The sequence below is a fragment of the Trichoderma citrinoviride genome (assembly GCF_003025115.1).
Source record: "Trichoderma citrinoviride strain TUCIM 6016 unplaced genomic scaffold BBK36scaffold_2, whole genome shotgun sequence".
Classification (NCBI taxonomy): Eukaryota; Fungi; Ascomycota; class Sordariomycetes; order Hypocreales; family Hypocreaceae; genus Trichoderma; species Trichoderma citrinoviride.
In genome coordinates this window covers 997,376-1,022,148 of record NW_020194710.1, presented here as the reverse complement: position 1 = coordinate 1,022,148, position 24,773 = coordinate 997,376, and the positions used below count along the sequence as shown (strand labels likewise).

At 56.4% G+C, this 24,773-nt stretch overlaps 8 protein-coding genes across 8 annotated transcripts; 5 read left to right on the top strand and 3 right to left on the bottom strand.

The window, feature by feature from the left end:
- Positions 1-504: 504 nt before the first annotated feature.
- On the top strand, positions 505-1,548 carry BBK36DRAFT_1110381 (Sucraseferredoxin-like protein; the record flags this gene model as incomplete). Its single annotated transcript, XM_024889580.1, has 2 exons — positions 505-690; positions 799-1,548. 2 exons carry the CDS (start codon positions 505-507, stop codon positions 1,546-1,548), a joined length of 936 nt encoding a protein of 311 aa, XP_024752877.1.
- Positions 1,549-2,752: 1,204 nt separating this feature from the next.
- On the top strand, positions 2,753-3,322 carry BBK36DRAFT_1110503 (hypothetical protein; the record flags this gene model as incomplete). Its single annotated transcript, XM_024889594.1, has 2 exons — positions 2,753-2,916; positions 3,007-3,322. 2 exons carry the CDS (start codon positions 2,753-2,755, stop codon positions 3,320-3,322), a joined length of 480 nt encoding a protein of 159 aa, XP_024752876.1.
- Positions 3,323-3,639: 317 nt separating this feature from the next.
- BBK36DRAFT_1156124 (hypothetical protein) lies at positions 3,640-5,016 on the top strand (the record flags this gene model as incomplete). Its single annotated transcript, XM_024893893.1, has 1 exon — positions 3,640-5,016. One exon carries the CDS (start codon positions 3,640-3,642, stop codon positions 5,014-5,016), a length of 1,377 nt encoding a protein of 458 aa, XP_024752875.1.
- Positions 5,017-5,258: 242 nt separating this feature from the next.
- Positions 5,259-9,299, bottom strand: BBK36DRAFT_1110764 (P-type ATPase-like protein; the record flags this gene model as incomplete). Its single annotated transcript, XM_024889626.1, has 3 exons — positions 5,259-5,376; positions 5,441-5,850; positions 5,913-9,299. The coding sequence occupies 3 exons, from the start codon at positions 9,297-9,299 to the stop codon at positions 5,259-5,261; spliced, it is 3,915 nt and encodes a 1,304-aa protein (XP_024752874.1).
- Positions 9,300-11,477: 2,178 nt separating this feature from the next.
- Positions 11,478-17,208, top strand: BBK36DRAFT_1187557 (SEC16 protein; the record flags this gene model as incomplete). The annotated part of the gene is made up of 3 exons (XM_024896541.1): positions 11,478-13,809; positions 13,846-16,572; positions 16,634-17,208. The coding sequence occupies exons 1-3, from the start codon at positions 11,559-11,561 to the stop codon at positions 17,206-17,208; spliced, it is 5,553 nt and encodes a 1,850-aa protein (XP_024752873.1). The 5' UTR covers positions 11,478-11,558.
- A 447-nt stretch (positions 17,209-17,655) lies between these two features.
- On the bottom strand, positions 17,656-18,958 carry BBK36DRAFT_1187549 (Hus1-like protein; the record flags this gene model as incomplete). Its single annotated transcript, XM_024896540.1, has 4 exons — positions 17,656-17,685; positions 17,752-18,586; positions 18,695-18,800; positions 18,916-18,958. 4 exons carry the CDS (start codon positions 18,956-18,958, stop codon positions 17,659-17,661), a joined length of 1,011 nt encoding a protein of 336 aa, XP_024752872.1.
- A 915-nt stretch (positions 18,959-19,873) lies between these two features.
- BBK36DRAFT_1156120 (hypothetical protein) lies at positions 19,874-21,419 on the top strand (the record flags this gene model as incomplete). The annotated part of the gene is made up of 2 exons (XM_024893892.1): positions 19,874-20,387; positions 21,367-21,419. 2 exons carry the CDS (start codon positions 19,874-19,876, stop codon positions 21,417-21,419), a joined length of 567 nt encoding a protein of 188 aa, XP_024752871.1.
- A 628-nt stretch (positions 21,420-22,047) lies between these two features.
- On the bottom strand, positions 22,048-22,566 carry BBK36DRAFT_1156119 (hypothetical protein; the record flags this gene model as incomplete). Its single annotated transcript, XM_024893891.1, has 2 exons — positions 22,048-22,410; positions 22,540-22,566. The coding sequence occupies 2 exons, from the start codon at positions 22,564-22,566 to the stop codon at positions 22,048-22,050; spliced, it is 390 nt and encodes a 129-aa protein (XP_024752870.1).
- Between the last annotated feature and the right edge of the window lie 2,207 nt (positions 22,567-24,773).

Genomic DNA, 24,773 nt, shown 5'->3' with positions numbered 1-24,773 from the left:
AAGGTAGTTGTACTACTACTACAAATACTACCTTGCCCCGAATCCTTGCAGCACCGATGGGGAAGGGCTATTGTCCGCGTTGCTACTACTAGTCAAAACCAGGGCCTCTGAGCAGATCGGATCGGATCTGAGCTGCCCTTTTCTAAATATCAGATCGACCACCATGTCGAGCGCTGGCTCCCGTCTTTGCCGTCTGTCGCCAGCATGTCGTTGCGCATGCCTCTCCACGTCCCTCTTCCCGTCCAGCCGCTCCAGATGTCGATGCCGCTGAGACTGAGGCTGAGCCTGAGGCAGTCGCGCCAATTCAGCACCCGGACCTGGCATTGCGCCTCTCCCCAAAGCAGAACCACCGCATTCGTTGACATCACCGCGAGAGCGACGACAGCACCAGGACGAAGAAGCATCACCACCTCGAGGCCCAGGCACCCGAAGCCGCCCCCTCCGCCGTTTCCCACGGTGTCGACATGTCCTTCGCCGACGTGCGCATGCGCCGAGACGCCCACCATGCCGGACGGGCTGGAGATTGACCGGGAGAACCCGCTCAACGGCGTCATTGCCGGGTACGCGGAGCACGTCGTCGTGTGCACGGGCAAGGACGATTGGCCGTCCAAGATTGAGGACGAGAACAGCGGCGATAATCTCGCGGCGGATCTCAAGGAGCTGTTTGGCCGGGGCGGCAAGTATACGGATGTAAGTTGGACACACTACATGCACATGGGCATCAACTCACAGATGGGAAGAAGATTGGTGGGGGATTTGAGATGCTTCAAAGCTAACCTCCCCCCGACAACAAAACAGCCCTTCCACCACATCTCCGTCATCAACTCGTCCTTCCCGAGCTCGGCGCCCCCCCGCAAGGCCGTCCAGTCGACGTCGGTCTACCTGCTGCCGAGCTTCAAGTACGTGCCCTTCCTGCCGCGCGTGTCCTTCGACAGCGTCAAGGCCCTGGCCAAGGGCTTCCTGCTGCCGGAGCGGCTGCACGCCGCGCACGCCGGCCTGTCGCCCGCGCACCGGGACCGGCTGACGCGCAAGGCGGCCTTCCAGGGCCTGCTGCCCGGCGTGCGGGACGTGGCGGACGTGCTGGTGCTGATTTGCGGGCACGGGGGCCGGGACGTGCGGTGCGGCGTCATGGGCCCCGTGTTGAGGAGCGAGTTTGAGGATAAGCTTGGGAGGAAGGGGTTCACGGTTGCGAGGGAGGCGGTCCAGGTTGGGAGCCTGGAGGAGGAGGAGATGAAGAGGGTGGAGGGGAGCAGTAGCAGCGATAGCAGCAGCAGCAGCAGCAGCAGCGGCGAGAAGGTTGCGCGAGTTGGGTTGATTAGCCATATCGGGGGACACAAGTTCGCGGGCAACGTGATCATCTACATCCCGCCTGGATTCACGACCGAGGGGGGCGAAAGGCATCCCTTGGCCGGATGCGGGATCTGGTACGGGAGGGTAGAGCCGAAGCACGTCGAGGGGATTGTGGGCGAGACGGTGATGGCCGGGAGGGTGGTGGAGGACATGTTCCGGGGAGGCATCGATGCACACCGACGGATTCTGCGGCTGTGAAGGTACTATGCATTACATTTACTGATAGTATTAGACGGAGTTCTACAGATGAGCATAACAAGAGCCTCGGAGGGGAGTTTCAGTTCTAGAAGAATACTCGTACTACTAGTATGGGGCGATCACGAGGAGAAAGCTGAAGCGATTCAGGGCGGAAACACGATCGTGCATCTTCAGGAGGCATGCAGCTATGTAGTAATTATTCCGCAGTCCCGCGCCAAACCGAGAGACAGGCAATTGGCTCAGACAACAGTGACCTCACCGGGTGTGAAGGAATGAATTCGAGCATGTGACAGACGCGCCTCTTTGCAAGATTACGTCGTCATACATGGATTCAATGTATGATAGCTTCGTGCGATCGTAGGACCGCTTTGTCGTGGAAAGTAATACCTTACTCCGTCTCACGAGTAATAGTCCTGGTAGTAATAGCGCGGCCTATGTAATACCCCCCCAGGCATCCATCCCTTCTTCGGCATGCCCGCCCACCGTCGCCCCGGAGATCCATCCATCGGGCGTCATCACCGACAACCTCGTGTCACGGGCGGCTCCCCCTAATGGGGCCGCCTCCTCTTGGCAACAATCCAATCCATCACGGAGGAGGAGGAGGAGGAGTGAAGGGAGTGAAGCTCCCCCCAGCCAGAGTCCCACGAGAGTTGTGGTTTTCCCCTCGAAAAATCCAAGACATTTGGCGTAATACTCGTACGACTTATACTTATCCTAAGGTATGCCGCTTCCTATGGACCCCACTTTCTGTCCGTGCATGAGGTTGATTGATGACTGCATGCGTCGACGGAGTTTTGGAGCAGAGGAGAGAGAGAGAGAGAGAGAGCCGAAGTGTGCCTTGTTAGACGACAGTTCAAGCCTTTAAGGGGGGTGGAGATGGAGGGGAATAAGACGAGCGGTTGTTTAAAAGGGTGCCGGATTCGGCGATTTTCTCTAAAAGGGCCGCCTTCTCGAAGGAACTTTGTCTGCTTCTTCTCTACCCTTTCACTGCTTCTGCTTGTCACGAGGTTGGATCTTGTAAGAGCATCGAATAGAACAAGCACCTCGATAACTCACAACTGTTGGGACTCTACCGAGAAAAAGGCTCAACCATATACGAGAGCAAAAGAATCCATATCGGAGGGTTATAAGCAAAAGGCAGCATCAGCAACAACATTCACACATATACGGCACAACACTCACAACACACAAAAGCACATTCACAATGCCGTCCTCAGATCCCCTCGCCGGCCTCAACGTCTCCATCAGCCAAGGCACGACCTCGCCGCCGTCCATCGTCGCCACCGTCAAGAACAACAACCCGCACCCCGTCACCATCGCGCCCTACCAGTCGCCCTTTGACGGGCTGCTCCTCGAGCAGGGCAACCTGTCCATCACCGTGCCCAGCAGCGACGACAACGACAGCGACAGCAACAACAGCTCAAATTCTTCAGCCGCATCCTCACCCAACAGCACCAGGTTCACGAAGCCGCTCGACTACCCTACCATCGCCCTCAAGCGCGCCTGGCCCCCTCCCGCAGACAGCCTGGTGACGCTGGGGCCGGGCGAGAGCCGCACGGCCGAGATTGTGCTCCGGCACCCGGTGCCCCTGCAGCAACTTGCGGGCGGTGGCGGCGGCGGCTCGGTGGCGACGGTCAAGCTGCGCGGGCAGTGGATGTCCGTGTGGAGGCGGGCCAGGGAGGAGATTGGGGAGGCGGACTGGGACGACGTGTCGAACCCGGATGAGTTTTCGGGGCTGTACGAGTCCAACAGCCTGGAGATTCGGATTGCCTGAATGTTTGATTCACTATAGCAGATTATTCAAGGATGGCGAAATGGCGTTTTTTTTTTTCATGAGGATGCGATTCGGAGAAGGCATGTCTGGGTGCTGGTGGTGATGGGGTTTATGGTCACTTACAAGCTCGTGTTGGAACACGTGACTCGATTTTTATCCTACATTTTTCACCTTTGCTTTTTCTACGGCGATGAGCTCTTCCTCTGCCTCAAACAGTCGTTATTAGCTGAGCGATATCCGATTGACCAGATACTTTTCATCAAGTCTTCTCAAATGATTACTTTAATATCCTGACATAGAGCTCAAAAACCGGTGCAATGGCAAGCACACGAGCCGTCCTCGCCACGGCCCGGCTTCGCCATCCTCACCCCCAGACGACACTCTCTCTCATAAAGCCCATCTCAACGCCATCAAAACCACAACAACCCTCCCAAAGCCTCCGAAAATACACAACAACAGCCACAACCACCCAGTCCAGCCCCCGTCCCGCCAGAACAAGCTCCAAATCCCGCAGAATCCCCCTCCTCGTCACCGCCGCCATCCTCGGCAGCACAATCTACTACCTCGCCTCCCCGCCCTCACGGCCCACCCTCCTCAACACGGAAACCTTTGTCCCCTACACAATCACCTCCCGCGAGGCCATCTCGCCCACCTCGTTCATCTTCACAATCTCCCCCCACGCCCCAAACCCTTCTCTCCCGTATCTCGTCCCTTCCACATCGTCGTGGCGGTATCCCCTCTGGTCCGTCGAGTTCAAGCAGCCGCAAGTACAGATCGCACGGCACTACACGCCCTTGCCTCCGCACGATGATGGACAGCAACAGCAGCAACAACAACGACAAGATCCCGCTGATGGATCGCTGAGCTTCTACGTCCGCGCGATCGGAGGCGGCGAAATGTCGACGTATCTGAGTCGTCTGGGCGTCGGGCAGGACGTCTGGTTGCGAGGCCCTCACGTAGGCTTCGACGTCGTCGCTCGCCTCGGCGAGATGGACAACGTCGTCTTCCTCGCGGGCGGCACGGGCGTCGTCCCAGCAATGCAAGTCGCAAAGGCAGTCCTGGACAAGAGCCCGGAAGCACACGTCACTCTCCTCTGGGCGATACGCAGGAGGGAAGAGCTCCAGCAACAACAAGCCAGCACCGTCCGAAAAAAACAACAACCCTCATGGTGGCAGTTTTGGGCTGCCACCAAGAACAGCGGCGAACCAGAGGAGCTGACTGCCCAGCTGCAACATCCGAGCCCCATCGCAAAGCAGCTCACGGCTCTGAAAGAGAAGCACGGACAGCGGCTGCACATCCAAGTCGCCATTGACGAAGAGCAGACGCACTTCCGCGAGCTGGATCTCCAAAGAGCCATCATCTCGCCAGGACCCCCCTTGTCCTCTTCTTCTTCTTCTTCTTCTTCTCCCCGCCGCTCTACTTCAGCGTCAGGATGCCGTCTGCACGATTCGGCAATGCTGGAGCTGGCCCCCGAGTTTGAAGCCCCGGCCGCGGCAGATGACTGCAAATGCGGCCGCGGAGCTGGCAAGAACCTCTTTCTGGTTTCAGGCCCGGATGGCTTCGTTGCTCACTATGCCGGGCCCAAGAGGTGGCTAGGCGGCCAGCAGGTGCAAGGGCCCGTGGGCGGCGTGGCGGCTCGGCTTCAGAGAAGATACCCGTGGCTGGCAGACGACTGGCTTGTGTTGAAGTTATAGGCCAGGTGCACATATACTCTTACCGCGAAGATGGGACGGCAACGAGGTCACATACTGGTCGAATTGAACCATTTCTTCTCTTCTCAGCTCGGAAATAACAATAAGCAACATCTATGTGGACATCGCACATGTATATAGGCAACGCATAACAAAAATCACGCAAGTCGCCAGTACGCCTCTTTCGCTCCTCGTTCACCCTCTTGCACGCATTACAAAACCCCTCCAAGCCAAATTCTTCAAAATCACCGGTTCTGCACCTTTCTATAGGACGGTGGCTTCATCGTTCTCCTGATTAGCTTTCCCGCATACGGCGGGATCAAAGAAATAGAGCCAATGGCCAAAACACGCCAGACAAATCCCCTTTTTTTTCGATCAGTTAGACAAAACGCCTCACTTGGGGGGTCTTTAGGAAGGGAAAGCTCACCAGGTAATGAGAAACTCGAGATCAAAGTAGTCGCCCAGGAACGGCATCGAGCCAATGTAAAAGATAAACGTCCCCACGATGCTAAAAATCATCACGGGATGCCACGTCGTAATCTCAATCGCCACCATGAGCAGCTCGTTGAGCACCAGCACCGTGTAGCTCACCGACACCATCCTCTTGCTGTCCACCTCGGTGAGGATCTGCGAGAGGCCCTGGATCATGCCGCCCTGGTAGATCGACACCAAGACCCAGACGAAGAATGTGCGGTACGACAGGGACCGGCCCGACGTCAACTCCTTGTAGAGCTCGGGGTAGAGGTTTGCCAAGTTCTCGTCCACGTCCTTGTCCAGCACCAGGGACAGGACGGGCGCCGCGGTGTAGACGGTGGCGTAGCCAACCATGAGCCAGTTCTGTGTCACGCCAGTCAGAAGTCCGATCGTCAATACTTGTCCTCTTCATGCGCTGGACGTACCTTGTATAAACCCTCAGGTTCAAATTTCAGAGCTATGCTATACATTGTTTGGCACACTGCAATGATGAGACCTCGATGAATGACAAACTGAGCCAGCTTCGCACTGCGCTTGTAGCTGTTTCGTCCATGCCAAACCAGTAGCTTAACCAGGTGGCAGAACTGCTCGATCGAAAAATCGGCTGCCAGACTGGCTTGCCGACCCTCCTTGCCAACGATGCCGACTCCCACGTCGGCAGCCTGAATCATGGAAACGTCGTTGCCACCGTCTCCGATACAGCACACTCGCTTCTTTGTGTACTCGCGAATGAGCTTCGCGACCTCGGCCTTTTGTGTGGGTGAGCATCGACAGGCAACGACGGTGGGCAAGAGAACGGCAATGGAGATGAATTCAATGCGGAAATGCGTCAGGAACAGCGCCAGGCTCTCGCCGTCAATCAGCAGACACGCGTCGGTCTTGCTCCGGAGGAAGTCCAGATGCTCTTGGGCATTGTCCTTTCTGTTGAGCTTTGCAACGGTGTAGATGTACTGGCCTCGCGCAACGAGCTTCGAGCTGATGGCCACACACCTTGCCGTCTCGACCTTGTCGCCCGTCAGCATCCAGATCTTGATGCCGGCATTGCGGAGCAGTTCAAGCGATGGCTTGACGTCTTTCTGAAGCTTGTCCTCAACGCCCGTCACGCCCAGCAGCTCCAGGTCGCTCTCCAGGTAGCGAGAAACAACCTTTTGCATCCCGGCATCTCGCCCCGTGATAGAAAGCGAGGCCTCGTGGTATTGTGAAGCAAACTCTTGGTACTGCTGATGCGATAGCTTCTTTCGTCCGACGACCAGGGTACGCAGTCCCTCGCGAGCCATGTTGGCCGTCTCTTCGTCGAGCCAGTCGTTCGCCGCCACGATCGAGCTCATGACGGTATCTGCGCCCTTTTGGTAGAACCAGATTTCTCCGTTGCCAAGGCCGGGGTTGGTCACATGCATGCTGTCGAGAAATTGGACCACGATGCCCATACGCTTGCCTTCGGATGTGAACGGGAAGACATCGAGGATCCGCACTCGGACGACGGGCCTGCCCGTCTCGGTTGACTCCAGCACCATTCCTTTGCGGTCGCGGTATGAGAGCTTCAGGCCCACAGATTCGGTCCATCGAACAATAGCAATCTCATCGGGAGAGGACGCCTGGTATGACGTGACTTCTTTGCCATCTTCGACTTCTGATGTCGGCGTCACGTTGTGGCAGAGCGCCAGAGCAAGCACCACGTCTCGCACGCGAGAGCCAATCTCCCGTCGTGTGCGGGTGGCGCCAATGTTGACGGTGTTGGACATGGCCGAAGAAGGAGTAATGAGGGCGCTATGAGATGTAGGGTCGGTGGTGGGCTGAACGTGGAAAGCCTGCCGGACATACGAACTGACTTCGTCCATGGCTTCGTTGGCATACGAGACGGTGCCCACATGGATCTTCTTCATCTCCATATCATTCTGCGTCAGTGTCCCCGTCTTATCGCTCAATAGATACTCGATCCGACCCAAATCCTCCGGGATGGTGCTTGTGCGCACAACTGCCCCCGGAATACCCGGGTCTCGTTGGATAAACCTTGAATAAGCACTCTTGCCCATATCGAGGTTCACTCGAAGGCTGATTGGCACAATGGTTGAGAACAAGACCAGGAATCGCATGATTTTGATGTACCAGGCGTTGTCGCCACTCTTCTCGAAGCCCTCCAGAGCCACAAGTATGATTGATAGGGCCAGCGTGAGAGCACAGAGGATCTTGGTCAACGAGTTGATCTCGTATTCCAACAGACCGGTTTTTGAGCGGGACGGAGAGGTGGACAGCGCGGATCGGGTCTGCGGGCCGGTGTACAGGATGACCGCAAAGGTGGTCCCCTGGGAGGCAATGACAGTATTGGCCCAAGCGGTATTGTCGATGGACAGCGCCGCTGAAGTGGAATCGCTGCTGCTCTCGCCTTCTGGCCTGGGCTGTTGGCTGGTTGCGGCTTGTCTGGAGGGCATCAACTCGACCGTTCCGACGAACTCGTTGACCTTCTTGTCGGGCTTGCCAGCTGTGATCCGGAGACGGACAAACTCTTCCAGAGCAATGCCCTGGGTCAGCGGCGATGCCAGTCTCAGCTTCCAATCCGTCTCTCCGTCCAGCTGGTCTGTCCTGATGAATGTTTCGCCGGAAGGGCCGCTGTGTGCGTCGTCCTGCGCTACCGGAGCCTCGGGTGCTTTGCCCTTCGCGCTGGAGCTGGACTCTCCCTCCTCAAATGCAAGCAGCGTCTCCTCTTCCTCCTCTTCAGCGGGCTCGTTGATTGATGAGCTGGATGTAATTCCTTCCGTAGAATGACACTGTAGAATCACCACATCGGCGGGCACTCGTTGCCCTTTGGTAAGCTTGAGAACATCACCCACGCGCAGATCCTTTGACTTGCGGCTGATTTCCTGAACAACCGAGGTCGGCTGGTCTTCGTCCTCTTGAATATCGGCAAGGTCATGGCGGCCGGCTTGCACCTTTCGAGGCTTACGCCCGACCGTTTCTGATTTCAGTGGCCGCCGCGGCCTGGAGCTCTTTGTATACATGCCCGGTTCCGTAAACTGTAGTACATGGTATTCTTCCGAGTTTGCTTCGTTATCCCTTCGCCGCCTATCAATGTCGTCGTATGCCTCCTTTCCCATGGTGATGCAAAGAACAAACGCGAGGGGCGCAATATAGGTCGACAGATAACCAATTCGGAGGGCTGGTATTACCTGCGATAGCGCAACAAGCAAGAAGTACATGTTGAAGAAAAATGAGAACTCGTTGTATAGCGTGATGGGAAGGAAAGTGAATGCCGTGTACTTGGCATTGGAGACGATGTTGGTCGGGAACCGAGACGTCTGGGTGGAACCCACGGCGACCATTCGAGAAGACGACGGGTCATCATCCTCTGCCTGCTCCTCCGTTGCTCTGTCGTCGGGCTTCTTGGATGATAGAAAGCGCGGCAGTCGTAGGCCGAAGCCTAGACGCCTGGATGTCGGTGGCCTCGAGCTCTGCGAGCCCTGGCCGCCCAGCAAGGGCGCATCGTCCTCTCCATTTGCACTGTCTTCAGACCAGTGAGGCCTCGAGCTGGGCTCATCATGATCCTCTATCAAGTCGTGTAATTGCTCATCCGAGTCTTGACGATTCCGACCGAGGTCTCCATATCCACTGTCCCTCTTCGCGCGCCGCAGTCCACCCATACGCAAGTTCCTCAGAGCTATTCTCGATGCTCTCTGTTCTTGGGCCGGACGGCTCTGCTGCAGCTCTCGCGCTGGCTCTGTCGAGATGGGGTCGAGCTCCTGAATATCAAGGTCGAGGTCGGAGTCGGAATCGTTGGAGGGAGACTCGGGCTGTTGGTAGGAAGGTGAAGGAGGCATCCCGCATCAAGCTGATACCGGGCCTCGGCAATGGGTTGCGTTACGAGAGAGCTGCCACCGTGGCCGGATGCTCATGCTGCAGTTTGGGCCGAAAAGAGGAAGAAGAGGGTCGCTTGAAGCTGTCGATGGATTATGGCGGTCGACGATCACGGTGCGGCGGGGAGCATTATTCGTCCTGTCAGATAATGCGGGTGCTCGCCCAAGGGGGCTTGTATGCTGGTCGGCGGAGTCTGCAGTCTCAGAGCACCATGTGAGTGGCCATGAGGTCCCTGTGCGGTCAACGCAAGAGATTCTGTCCGGAGGTGCTGATGACGGTTGTTTGTTTGGATGCATCAAGTGCCAAGCAGAAGGGATACGTAAGGCCTCGCGCTAACGCCCCGAGCCAGGGGCCTCCGTCAGAGCCTGGGTGGGGCGCCGACGCAGCGCCACACGTGCGCTAAACGAAGCTCTGCCGGAGACGTTGAAGACTGAACGACTTGACTTGATGTTTGAAGAGGGCATAACCTCACTGTGCATGAATCACGCCCGTCTCAATGCCGTATGTATGCATAGAAAATTCGATTCGGGGGACGCAGCTGCAGCCAAACGACAGCTGCAGAGGCCCGGCCAATGCTCGGATTGGACGGGGTTTATTGCACGAATCAACTTGGCACTAAAGACGACAACTGCGCCTGGTGACATAACATTGAGGATCCCTCTGTCGGGTTGCTACAGGTATCTAGTAGTTGCTCCAGAGGTATTATTGTAAGCTCTGATATGCAGACTCAAAGGACGCCGGTGATTGAATGCCAGAAAAGAAGACTACGGCAACAAGTGCGTACGGTGTACGTGGCATTTCTTTGGTTAATGGCCAACGCATTCTCGGTCCATGCCGCTGCTGCTTGTCCCCGCCAAAGCACCTGCGGCTACATAGCGTCCTACACCACCTTGAGACGAGTGCATCTGCCTGCATACAAACTCGCTGCCACAGAACGAGGTACACCAGAGGTAGCAATGCGGTATCATGCAGGCGGCTTCTGATGGCAGCACCGACTGGACAGAGCCGTCACATGTCTGTCGACATGCCGTCAAGACCTTCCTATGAGAGCTACCTTGCCTATCCATCACATCTCAGGCTACTGCGGGGATCGCTCCCGTGGCACAGGGATCTTTTATAGTGACTGCAGGCGAGCAGCAGCCCAGGAATCGCGGCGATTTGCAAGCGCTGACCCGGAGAGAGCCGGACTTACAGGTCTACGACAAGCCTGAGCAGATGCACGCACGGTCCGGCTGAAGTCTGAACCCCGGGCTCTTCCACAAAGGCGCCGATTCAGCCAGGATCCGGGTCATAGCGAGGATACCAGTTGGCACCGTGGGGTGAGCGGCGGCTGTGAAACCTGGCCTCAGCAGGTAGGTAGCCCGATATGCTCGACGATATCAGAAACGTCCATGTGGGTGAGACGGCTTTGCAGACGTTGTCAGACCGAGGGGCCCTGCGCAGAGATTGCTGGTCGCGGCATTCGCCACTGGGCGTCTTGCTGCAGCGATAGCAATGACAGCAGAAACAGTCTGCCGAGACAGCCAAAGGCGACAACGAGATGATGGCTTTCACGACACATGACTGTGTGATGGCTTCATTCGCGTACAACAAGACATTCCTGGCGGCGCTCACGAGGTGGGATGTTGCGCCGGCTAAGCCTCGGGAGCCCTCCAGGTCGGGGCCTGTCGCGACGGAATGCGACATTGGCAATACTCCGGCCTGCGTGCCTCGTAGACCACTGAAAGGAACACATTGCAGCTCGGCCCAGGTAGCGAGCAGGTACTGCAGGGTTCCTTCCAGCTGTTAGGCGGCGGGCGACTTATCCACGCCTCCGCTAGCGCAAAGGTACCAAGACGCCCGTGCTCGTTCGCTTCTTCTCCTGTGCCTCCAACTTGAGTATTACCGAGTACGTGCCAACTGGCCCTTCAGCTTGTGTGTCTTCATCTGATATCCGCTCCGCGGGTTTGTGCAGCTCTTGCTACCGAACATGATCTCCGTCTAAGCCATCTATCATCGCTTCCCTTTCGAGTCTCTTCTGTAACAGGTAGGTGTCTACTCATGCTTCTGCTGGCGGCTGCTTTTGCTCTTGCGCGCGGCTTCGTGGATTCCAACACCCGGACTTGCCTGCGTCGTCCTCCATCGTCTTCTGCCCGAGTAACTAACAATCCCTGGCCAGTATAGAAGCACAAGTTCCGCGCCTTGCTCGCGAGGAGCTGTTCTCTTTCGGCCTCCCATTGACCATGGCCAACGAGGCGATCACCTCATCATGGAATCCGGCACTGATGCCAAACAGTATACATGATGCCGAAGCAGCCCACGACGACCAAGCAGAGCCCTTGACCGGGACCCCGGCTCATGGCCTGGAACACGACGAAGAGCCGACGGCATGGAATCTGCATGAGGATGGGCGGGATGCGGAGGAACAGTCCTCATTTCCTGGTGGCGACGTTGAGACCGCTGCGGAGGGCGATGCTGGGCTAGCTTCGGAGGTGCCCGCGCCCCATCACGAAGCTGCAGAGACCTCTACGGAACCTCCAGCGCCCGCGGCAGGAGGAGCAGATGATACGGCTGCCACGACCGCCCGTACCACACAGCATTCGAGCTCCATGTCCTTCACGCGGACGGTTTCTGACGAAGTCAGCTTCAGCGACAACGACGAGACCGAGTGGGGTCTTTCAAGGACGGACACGGATCCCTTCAAGTTCATGTCCCCGTCCGATAGAACAAATTCTTTCCCTGTCGTCCCGTTGATGTCAGAAGAACCGGAGCGCATCGATGATGTGCACCTGCCGTCGTCCCAGGCACTCGATGTACTTGAGGAAACGGAGAGGGATGGCCATGTGGAAGAGGAAGAGTATCAAGCTGATGAGCACCCTGAGCCCAGCTCAGAAGTGGCATCTGAGCCTTCGAAAGTTTCGAAGCGCGGTCATGCGCCGTCGAGGTCTATTGGCGGTGACGTGCAATGGTCTGAGGATGCCGAATCTCAGGCGCGATTTGAAGAAGGTGTACCGCTGATACCTCACTCACACGCGGATTCTGATACTCCAGCCGGTGGCGACAAAGCTCACGTCGTCTCTTTTGACGATGACAACGAAGACGACGACTTCTTTAACCAGGTCAGCCACAATGCCCAGGACGACACCAGCCAAGGCGGACAAGCCCAGCCGCTACAGCGCAAGTCGACAATGCAGGTCTTGGCATCTGCCAACCAAGAGCCTACTTCTCACCAGCCAACGCTCTTTGAGTCGCCTGAACAGGACGAAGAGGGACTTCTTTCGCCGCATGCCAATCCGATTGAGAAGCCTGACCCCCTAGACGGTCATGACAAGCCGAACGGAACGGAAGCTGCTTCAAGCCAGGATCTTTCATCGAAATGGGAGGAAGCGTTCGCCAGCGACGACGACGACGGCGAAGGCTTCCTGATTGAAGATGCGACAGCAGGGGACAAAGAGGTTGAGGTTGATGCTGCTGCGTTCTTGGGTAGTGACGATGAAGGACTGCTGGATGATCTCGAAGAAGAGGCGCCGCCAACCCAGCCCGCGCCGCTGAGCTCTCAAGCGAGCAGTGTGACATCGACATCTGCCTATGCGCCGACTTCTTACGTACCAACTCAGCAACGTTCGGCTTCTGCGTCTGCATACACGCCCGTTACGACGCCGTCACAGCCCTCGTTTTACGGAGCTTCCACTCAGGGCCCGTCTCTCCCATCGACAACCCCATACGGCCAAGTACCTCCTCCCCAACAGCCTTCAGACTCGCCCAAAGCCCAAAGCTTTGTAGACAAGTCCAAGGGGGGCTATTCGGCGGCCTTTGACCTCCCACCCGACTTGGTTACAACCACGGTGAAGCCTCGAAAACGAGCTAGTATGCAGCAACTGCCACTGGATAATTCCTCCCCTTCCCTTCAACCTCCCCCTCCACCACGGAGTGCCAGCATGCATGCCAGCATTGGTACGACTGAGGCAACACCACCAGGCGGCATTCAGAAATCCCCTCTCTTGCGCCACAAGTCAAGCTTCTTTGAGGACTTGCCAGTTGCGCCTCGGTCACGTTCGATCTCGAGACAAAGCGCCAGGGCCGTCTCTCCCAATCCATATGCACTTGCAACCTCCCCTCATGGGCCGTCTCCCCTGAGCCCTCCCATGGCAACCCAAATTCCGCCTGCCGCTACGGCTCCGGCCGCGAAGGTAAATCTGGTGGCCCCTGAGCGCGTCAGCCCTTATGCGCCTCTTCAATCGCCAAATGCTCCCCTGCCTTCACCAGCTGCCAACGTATCCAGATACTCCCCGGCTCCCCCTCCTCCCCAAGGTGCTGGTAGCCAGAGTGCACCGCCACCGGCCGGCCGGTATTCACCAGCACCCGCCGCCTCCCACTCGACAAATGCGTACAGTCCGGCCGTTGCAGTAACGCCAACTCAAACAGTCTTGCCTCATCTTCCGCGAACCTCTAGTCCGCTGGCCCATTTTGAGATTAGCAGCGACAAACCACACGGTGTCAATGGAGAAGCAGTTCATACTGAGCGACGAGCTAGCGCCTCGTACGAACCAAGACTGACCCGTGTTTCTTCTCTTCCCCCCACCCGCGAGGTTGAAGAGGAGGAAGATCAGTCTTCCAGTGCTCAGCGACTGAATACCGCACGCTCCCCTCCGCCTCCAGCCCTGCCTACCCTTTCCGCTCAGGCTACCTTATCGCCCCCTAAACGGCCAGGTTCTGGTTACATACCCAGCAGTCTCCCCTCAGCTCAGCCAGGCTTTGTCCCACCTCCACGAGCTCAGACGCAATCCCCTGGAGCTACCCGAGGAAGTCAATATGCCCCGAAGCCTTTGGAGCCCGCACGCCGGCCTTCTTCGTCGCATACACCCGTTCCCCCCCCCGCTGCTAAGGCTACATATGCCCCTACCACTCACTCTCGACCTCAATCCCTGGCGATGAACATGATCGCCCCGACCGATGGACGAGAGCACGACCCTCTCCAGAGATGGCAAGGTGTCCCCATCATCTCTTGGGGAGTTGGCGGCGTAGTAGTCACCTCCTTTCCCAAGAGCATTCCGAGATACGTCATGAACCAAACGACTCCTTCCATACTGCGAGCCCCCGGAGAAGTCAAGGTGCAAAACGTCAAGGACATTGAGACCCTGCCAGACCGTCTGGCCAAGTTCCCGGGTCCGCTAAAGGGCAAATCGAAGAAGAAAGAGGTGCTTACCTGGCTCAGTGCTGGCATTGAAAGCCTAGCGAAAGAACTACCCGACGTGACATTCCACCCGCAGCTTTCGCACGAAGCGAAACGGACGATTGAGCGTCTTCTGCTGTGGAAGATCCTTCGGGTCTTTGTCGAATATGATGGCGTGCTAGAAGGCAATCCTGCAGCGGAGAAGGCGGTGCGAGATGTTCTCTCCCCAGGGACCGTCACCCCAACTGCGGAGAACGATGCTCTGTTCCCGGTGGACCCAACCGTTGGCATCACTGGCGCTGCGGTGACCTCGATGCAGGCCGATGGAGCCGATGCCGCGACCATGGAACAGATTCGCCGTCATCTTCTCAAGGGTGACCGCGAAAATGCCGTCTGGACGGCGGTCGACAAGCGTCTGTGGGGACACGCCATGCTCATTTCCCACACAGTCTCACCCGACTTGTATAAGCGTGTCGCGCAAGAGTTTGTTCGCAAGGAGGTCAACCATCCTGGTCAGAACAACGAGTCTCTTGCCGCTCTGTACAAGGTCCTGTCTGGCAACTATGACGACTGTGTCGATGAGCTTGTTCCGGTGCATGCCCGTGCTGGCATGCAGCTGGTCTCGACTGGGTCGTCTCTTGAGCCTGCCAAGGACGCCATGGAAGGGCTGGATAAGTGGAGGGAGACGCTGACGCTTGTTTTGAGCAACAGAAGTGCTGATGACATTCGTGGCCTCAACGCCCTGGGCAAGTTGCTATCCAGCTACGGAAGGGCCGAAGCCGCCCACATCTGCTTCATGTTCAGCAGACAAATCTCCGTGTTTGGCGGCCTCGACGATCCCAATGTTGATTTTGTCTTGCTGGGATCAGACCATCGACAGAACTTGCACCAGATTGCAAAAGACACGGAGGCTTTGCAGCTCAGCGAGGTGTACGAGTACGGTCTTACGCTCTCGGGCATCCCCTCGGCGGCCGCCGGCGCCCCTCACCTCGCAGCCTACAAGCTTCACCATGCAATCACATTGGCCGAATATGGCTACCGGGACAGAGCTTTGCAATACTGCGACGCCATTCTCTCAGCGATATCCGCCCAGACAAAGAGGTCGCCCTATCATCATCCACTGCTGGAGGCGGCTGTCGACGACTTTATGGTCCGCTTGAAACAGGCACCGAAGGAGGAGTCATCCTCGTGGATGTCCAAGCCCAGCATGAACAAGGTGTCGGACAGCATGTGGAACAGATTCAACAAGTTCGTTGCCGGAGAGGAATCCGAGAACGCCACTGCAACGCCAACCGAGGAGACTGGCCCATTTGCCCGCATCGGAACCCCGTCCATGAGCCGCTCTCCCTCTGTTTCCAACTTCGACACCTTGGGCATCAGCTCGCCGAGCTACCCAGGGGCTGGTGCCCCCGCTGCAACATCCGCGCTCTCGTCAGCGCTGTCGCGATATGCTCCTGTTAATTCGCAGCCTGCGTATGGTACAGAGTCGCCACAGGTGTCAAATTTCTCTCATGCTGGGCGAAGCTCGAACGAATACACGCCTGGCACATACGGAGCTTCCTTCTCTATGGCTGGCTCGCCGCCTGCTCACGGTAACGGATTCGCATCCTCCGGCCTCAGCTTCCAGCCAATGACCCCTATCCTTAAAAATGAAGGGAGTGCTTCTTACGGCGGATATCAGCCCTACGGGACCCAGGAATCAGCTTCGTCGCTGCCCGCCCCTAGAGAGTCCACCACGGGCTCCTCCACGCAAGGATATCAGCCACTGTCCTATGGATACGAACCTCCAGCAACCAGTGCCGATGCGCCGGAGTCTGGAGAGGCAAATGAGGGCGTGGCTGGGGCTTCTTCAGGCGGTGGCTACGAACCTCCATCCTACCAGCCTTACGGATATGAGCCACCTTCATACGAACCTGATGCTGAGCCATCTGCCGAGGCCGACGATGACGAGCCCAAGCCCAGAAAGAAGAGCTTCATGGATGACGACGACGACGACTTCCCCACCACGCAGGCCAAAGAGAAGTCCAAGGCAGAAAAGGATCGTGAGAACCAGGAGTTGTTCCGTAAGGCAGCCGAAGAAGATGGTAAGTTTCTCTTGCATTCCGTGCCTCCATTTTGGGAAATACACGTGCTAATCTTCAATAGCTAAACGAGCTGCCGAAGCTGCGCAAGCCAAGAAGGGCTGGGGCTTTACTAGCTGGTTCAGCGGCAGCAAGAAAGAAGCTGCGAGCCCCGGCGAGGCCTCGTCTCCTGGCAAACCCATCAAGGCCAAGCTCGGCGAGGCGAGTAGTTTCGTCTACGATCCTGAGCTCAAGCGATGGGTGAACAAGAAGCCCGGAGCCGAGCAGGTGGAAGCAAAGGCGGCCACTCCTCCGCCGCCCAAGGCCAGTCCACGATCCGTCAGCGGGACGCCTCCGCTCAGGCAGTTCACGCCGCCTCCCGCAGCGGGCCGATCCAGCCTCCCACCGTCTGCTTCAAGCTTTGGAACTCTTGCTCCGCCACCGGTGCTCAACAGAGCCACGTCGCAGGAGAGCCTCAGCGCGCCGCCGATGCTGCGGTCCATGTCTGGCGCGAGCACCGACAGCAAGCCCTCCAGCAGACCTACCACGAGCATGAGCAACGCGAGTAGCATCGACGACCTGCTCAGCGCTGGACCCCGTAAGCCTGGGCAAAAGAAGGCTCGGAAGGCTGGGCGTTATGTCGACGTCATGGCAAAATGAAAGCAACAGCTCACTTTATAGAATGTTTGGCGTTTCTTCTTTTTCCTGTTTTTTTCCCTTTCTTTTTCTATATGTGTCCTCGTCCCCCCTTTTTTGCATGGAGATCATCTGATTGTTTTCTTATAAAGAGCCGATGGCAGTATTGTATTATAGGACGGATGGCGATGGTACTGTAGTAGCTACCTGGCTGGGGCCCCTGTGTGTTTTTTCCTCTCTCTCTCTCTTTGACGAAGCTTTGGAATACGGGGGTGGAATGATGGAACGAGCGGATGACTGATGCAGATACACATGACCAGGCACACAATAACAACTTGGATATCTTGAATGAGACTTAACAATAAAAGAAAAGAGCATTTGGTTCTCCCTATTTTCCCCACTCCTTTAAACGCCGTTTGGCTCCCATAGTCTACATCTCGCGTAGCGTTGTCGGTACTTGCCTGGCTGGTGATCTCATGCACTGTACGCTTGTACATGATACTATGGCCGGGTGAGCTGATATTCGAACATGAAGCAGCAAGGCAGAGAGAGAGGTTTGGAACTTACCGTGAGGACTGCATCATCGCCGCCGGCGTCATCGTAATGTGGTATATACACATACAGCACCAGTGAATGGTTATGGCAGAAGCACGCAATGACCCTCCCCTCAAGCCGACCAGCACTGAGGACCCTGCTCCAGTCTTTGCCATCGACGTAGACCGAAGCCCAGGCGTCGGGTCCACGATCGCGGAACTTGGTACTAGGGTGCTCCTCGATGGGGACCCTGAGCTGGGCGGGGTCGAGCTCCGGGTTGTCGAGATCAGTCCAGGCGCTGGAGATGTCGGCGGTCTCGGTGGTGATGCGGACGCGCAGGCCGCCGTGCATGCTGGCGCTGATCTCGAGACGGGGGGACTTGCTGGTGCTGGTGCCGGAGGCGAGGGCGAGCCTGGTGAAGCGGTCCGAGATGGACTTGAGCTGGAGGAGGGGCGGGAGCTGGATGTGGACGTCGGGCTCCTGCAGGACGGGCTGGACGGTGGAGGCGACGGTGTCCGGGTGCAGGACGCGGATGGGGATGTCCTGGGTGATGATCTTCTCGTGCTCCCTGCGCAGGGACGTCTCGAGGTGGGTGGCGTCGTCGTCGACGCCAAAGGGGTCGTCGTGGGAGGGCCGCGGGGGCGCGTGGGCGTTTGCGTGGGAGGGCCGGGAGGTGGTGGTTGTGATGGTCATGGACAGGACGGGGACGCCCTTCTTCTTGGTGAGGCGCAGGGAGGCGGAGATGCTGTTCTGGGCGGACTTGAGGGCGCGGTGGAGGGGCTGGAGAGAGAGCTCGAGGTTGATGGTGTTGCCTGGCTCGGCGGACTGGATGGTGGTGTTTTCGAAGAGGAAGTCCATTGGGAGTGTTCTGTGTTGGGGGCGAGAGTGAGAATGAGATGGCGAGATACTCAGTCACGGGTATGATGATGATGATGAGGAGGCAACAAAAGGAAGAGGAGACTGAGATGTGCCTTACGACCAGATTTGCGACCCTGTGTCTGGGACAACGGTAAAGTGCGCCGTTTCATCGCTTAGACGCAGCCATACCAGCTTCTCCAGGGAGGAGAATGCGGCAGTGAGCTCTGGTGAGGATGAGGCTTGGTTAGCCATCACGTCCTAGTATGACGATACAGATACGGTGTAGCAGCGGAGTAAAAAGGCTGCGTTTCATGTGAAAGGTGATGCGGTAGAGCTTACTGGCAAAAGTGCGAATGTTTTTCAAGTCGCTGTGGAATCTCATCGTGGTTTTGATGTTGGTGGCCGTGGCTCGTGAAGACGCACAGGTTCACGGTTGATGGTGGTTCGAAGTGAGTGTCAGAGGTCCAGTTGGTTAGCGGGCGGAATGGGTTCCGTACAGTACAGTGTATAGCTGGAGGCCCTAGCAAAACAGCCACTGGAGGTGCACAGAGCACGGCAACAGCGAGATGATTTTAGCAGATGACTGGTTCTATTGCTCAATTCAACAAACATTTATATGAAGAAGAATGACTATGGGGTATTTGAATCCTACTTCTGCATTGATGCGTACATATTGGTGTGTGCCGCGACTGGATGTGATCCTCCTTGTAATTACATACTACTATACCTATAGTAGTAGTAGGCAGACAAGCCATTCTGCTTCATACCTTATCCATGGCTTCGATGTGTAAAATGTCGTCTGGTTGATCCGGTTTAGTATTAATCGATGACGAGCACCTCTCCATACAAGGCAAGTGCCTCGCTAATTATACCAGTGCCAAGGAGGAGGTTGATTGGTGTTAGTCGTTCAATAAGAGCAACCCTGGAAGTAAAACCAAGTCGAACCTGCCCGTACGAGCCTCAGCAGTAAATATTACAACCAGAGGAAGCCGCAACTGTGAAAGAAAGCACAGAATCATCCTTCTGTGTTGTCCAAGGCAACAGCTCAACTAAGAGTGGCTACCTGCTTAATTACATCTTCAAAAGGCACAGAACGCTGCCTCTCCAAGCACACTCGTCAGTAAAGCATCCGTACAACATCAACCACAGATATATCAAAGCCTTCATTCCAGAATCATTCATCATTTCATCTACTACGTCTCACACATCGCCTCTCCTTTGCCTTCTCCGTCGCCAACTTCGCTATGGGCGCTGTCACGCAGTCGTTTGTTCCAGCCAGCACCGCAGAAAGGCAGCCATGGAGATCCAACTCCTCAAGGCAGCCGTCAAGGAGACCATCAAGGAGACCATTACGGAGATTATCACGGCAGCACGACGACATCAGTCCGCGTGGCTGGGCAGGAAGCGGGATCGAAAAGGACAAGGCTATGAGAGCAGCAGCAGCATCACAATCACGCACACCATCACGCAGACTACCTCGCAAGCCACTACCCCGGAATTACCCCCTCTGATCAGCTACGTCCACCCTTTCGCAAGGCGTGACCGTGCATGGAGCCCGTCCCTCCTCACGATTGACTCCGAGATAGAGTTCAGCCCTGAGGGATCTCCCCCTGGTGCGGCTCTTGGAATCCCTCCTGAGCACATCCTTGACGAAGACCCATCGCCGATAGATGGGCCTATCCCTCTGAACCTTGCCAAAGCTGCTGCCCCTGCTACCATTTGGGGAGCGGACAACTACATGGTGCATAAATTGAGTTCCTTTGATGGAGCTTCGTCAATTGTGTCTTTCGCCAGCCACTTGGGAGGAATCGGTGAGGGTGACGAATCTCCAAATAATGGGTCACGGAGGCCTTCATCGACGACACTTGGAGCATTTGGAGTTCGCATGGTGGCGCAAAACGAGCAAGGAGAGACAATTGAAGATGCCACTATGTCTCTCCCGGAGCAACAAAGCTCTCTTTCAGACGATGTGCTCTTCTTCTCGCTCCCTAATCGAGCTCAAGATCTTCCAGCGGCGGCGTCATCATTTCCATCAGCGCAAAACCTATCAACTTCCCGCCTGTACAGGGGCAAAAGGAAGACCGACCTGGACTCATCCCCTTGCAGTCTATGTGGAATGAGTGATACGTACCAGAAACCGCACCCAAACCGAAACCGATTCCTTCAGGAGCGCAGGGCCTATCTCCCCTGTGGACACTTCTTTGGGCATCGCTGTCTGTATAGCTGGATATATTCCGCGTTCGGCAATCGCCAACCCCTTAGATGTCCTCGCGGGTGCATCTCTCTCCTTCACAAGTGCGGCCACCCTACCATGCCCGTTTGGCAGCGGCCGGCACGACTGCACTGTGACCCTGCTACTGCAATCCCGTGGAACTATGAGTTCTGCGAGAGTAAACAAGGCAAGATGTGCATCCGGATCGTTTCCAGATATATGAAGGCTGAAAGGGCAACGGCACCAAGGTCGATATCACCGGAAGGCCAAGAGAAGGGAAAACGAGGCTTGAGAAAGAGACTGCATGACACGGTGATTTTCCCGGTTTCTGCGAGGATGCACCTGGCAATGAAGCAGCGAAGACAGCATGCTATGAGGTACTGGAGGAGGAGGCAAGTAAGCTGGTGGCTCGACAGATGGACGGAAGCCTTGGGTTTTGATCGACAAGGGATGCCCTTCTAGTGAAAGCAAGCGATTCATCACGGCACACTGCCATTCGTTACCGTCGGGACCACTCACATCTTCTGTTTTCCATCTTGTCTCTGATGATCTTTACAACCACATTCTCAGGCATACAGCGTTCGGCCAGGACCACCAAGAGACGGGCACTAGGGACAGCCAGCGTGTTTAAAGAGCGGGAGTTTTGTTTGCAAATGCTTTCGCCTGTCGGCACTCAGCGTTTTCACAACTTCACTCCTCGCCGTCAGTAGATAGGCACTCTATTTGTCTATAGCATGTAATAAGAAGCATAAAATACAATGTCATAGTCCATCTTCATGGATTGACTTAGCTTGACGCTGAGGTGATCTCTAAGTATGTTAGGTGATGAAGGGGGCTGTCCTTATCCTGATTCTGATATTGAAGCATTGACCGGTACGAGGTCGTTTTGGACGAGTAGCGATACTTCGATGCGTACGTGCAGGCAACTACAGGTGTAGGTGGGCACACAAGGCAGCTTAACTTGGTACTCGGCGATGCCTCTGCAGTCGTTGAAGCCCGCCCGCAAGTTCGGAAACGCCAGTAGAGCTGAATATGATACAAGAATGTGCTTCCTCTCTCTTTGTCTTTCACATCTTTTTTGTCTATTTTCCCAGTGGGTCTCAACCGGAATCTGAATCGCTGCTGCTGTCGTCTATGAACCCTTCCTCTAGCCTTGGTACAGTGTCAGCCCCCGGCATACATCACAGAGCAATATTGTGCACATTCAGCCTCACACAACAAAACAAGCATCTCTCAGGCCAAAAACAAGCAGGAGAGACTTACTCCCGACTGAGCCGCCTCGTGTTATCCGGCCGCCGGGACCGGGCGATGGCCTCGAGCACCTGGCGGATGTCGTCGTCAATGTCCTCGAGCTCCTCGCCCTCCTCGAGATCGCGGTCCGTGAGCCCGCCGGCGGCGCCCGAGGCGACCTGTTGCCTGTCGCGGCGCCATGTGAAGGGGAGGCTGGCGATGCGCAGGAGGCGGCCGGTGATGCGGTAGCGCAGGGAGGTTGTGTGCTCGGAGATTGCGTCGATGGGGAGGTACTGGCTGTAGCGGCTGCGGTAGCGGCGCCAGACGGGGACGACGACGAAGGTGAGGACGAGGAAGAGGATGAGGGAGATGACGGCGGGGATGACGAGTGTCTTTTATTTTGTTTAAAGGGTTTTTGCGTGTCAGTTTATGGGCGGGATTGTTATGCGCTGTTGTTTCTTCCATTGTTCCTTTATTTTTTTCTTTCGAGGTTTGGTTTCTTGTCGAGGGGGCGCACATACTTTGATGCCGGACAGTGTATCGCCCATCTTTGCTTTTTTATGTGGTGTTGTGTTCTTATGATTGTTTCGTCTCTATCGTTTCAATTTTCGGCGTCGTCTTCGGCGGTCGTCGAGGTGGTGATGCATGCGATTTAGCGTTGCCGGCCGCAGGATTCTGGCGTGCTCGTTCGTCGATGCGATACTGGCGATTTGGGGGATATGGCGGATCCCTTCTAGGTAGCCATGGAAGCAGAAGCAGAAGCAGAAAGCAGACAGAGAAAGATTGCGCTTATGCTTTGTTGTGTTCCCTTGCGCGACGAGGACCCTTTGACAAACCGGCAGCAGCAAATAGGGTCCTTGTTCGGTGAAGAAGAATGTCGATGACAGCTGAGCTCGACATGTGGAAAATGGAAGACTACTACGAGGACTTATTCCCGTCACAGCCACACAACGTGAAAAGCACCTGGCACAACCCGGCACCACTGCAGGCTACATCATGTACGTACCCCGGAGGCGCTAGAGAGCCTGAACCTGAACCTGGACGGTTGCGATAATGGTAGAACAGAGAACAAAGTTGCAGGGACGGGCCACCGCTGCGAAGGGGGGCTAGGCGGTTTAGGGAATGGCGATTCTGGGTTTTGGATTTGAGTGATGAGGCTGGCGGGATTGCGTTGGATTTTGGAGGCGTTCAGTTGATGCTGGTTGGCGGTGCTGGTGAAAGGGACGGGACGAAGGGCATGATGGATGTCGTATGTAAGTTGGGATGCTGGATTACGTAAGTGAGTATCTATGGTTTGATCTTGAAGTTCCACCTGAGCTGCTGGCATCAATACAATAGACTCCCATGTCTGTACGGAGATGAAGACCAATATCGGACAATAGAGGCAACTTGGGCTTATCCCGTCCAACGGGCTCGGCCTTTGGAAGCTTCTAGGGACGGCTTCCAGATGTCGCAGGGACCAAGGTGCCTCTCCTCCGCTGCCATAACGAGGATTTTTTCACTGCATTGTTCTCGAGGCCGTTGCAGGCTGTGTGATTGGGCTGTATGTATCAATATTGTCTGACGGAAGTCAGTACCAGGTACCTTCACCTGTTCCATGGACGTGGCATCGCGTGCAACTTGAAACCATCGGCATTCACCACGTGAGGCGTTTCGGTACGTAGAGGTGGTCAGGATAGTACGGGGGGTCTGGCGGGAGCCATGATCAATGCGCTACATTGCTAGAACGAGCAGATGCTACTTTGATATCGTTGAGTGAGTAACCTCGGCTGTTCCAGGAGGCATCGCAATGCGACGTACCTAGGTAGGCAATCGGGGCCATTGCATCAAGTAAATACACGAAAGTCAAGCTGATGCGAGGCCGTATCAAGAGGACATGGAAAGCCACGCGCAAGGAGATGCCTCCCAGGCTCTGTCGTCAACACGAGCGAAGCGAAAAAGAGTCCAATGCAAAACAGACCGAAGACGAGGGAAACCAGACCCAAAAATAAAAAGAGAACCCTGCCATCACCACCACAAATGCCATCATTTCCCTGTCTCATTTCCCGCCTGTCGTCGATTGTGGAGCGTTCTTCGATTGCCCGTCTGCCAGTGATCCACATGCACGCAAGACCCAATTAGGCCCGTCGAGGCTGGTTTAGGGGCCACGGTCACCTGAAGCCAGCGCCTGTCCGGCACCCAATGGGCGGCTCCAGGGCCTCTAGTGGCCTCGAGGCCCGCCTGTGCGCGCTGGCTCAGTCCCGCTGCTAGCGCTGCGGCGGCGAGGGGAAGGGCCTGGAGCTACTGGGAGGCGTACCGGTACATGTGCAGACCAGCTCCAGCGCTTTGCCACCAGCGCGATTGAGCCCGACGGCGGCAGACGCTGCTGGCATTTGCTGGTACAGGTACTGTAGCAGGTTCCCGGTGGTACGTTCAATCTCATCAGGGGTTCATGTGCCGGTACATGTACTTAGTACTTACCTTCAGTCCGGTGCACACTCAATCGTTGCTCCAAGTCATTCGCTCGTCCTCCTCTCGACCAGCAACCCAGAGCGGCGACCCAATTACGAGCACCAACCCGGACAGAACGAGCAGAGCTGGAGTCGCCGCCGTCGATGGAATCATCGCTGCCACCACAGTCTTACCTGCCGCCGCCAAACATGAACTGAGGTTGTATCGCCCGCCGGCGTGAAAACTCGAATCCCACCCACCCCTGCGCTCCTCAAGTGCGTGTGCGTGCGTCCATCCTCCTCCAAAGCCCCCGCCCCCTATCACT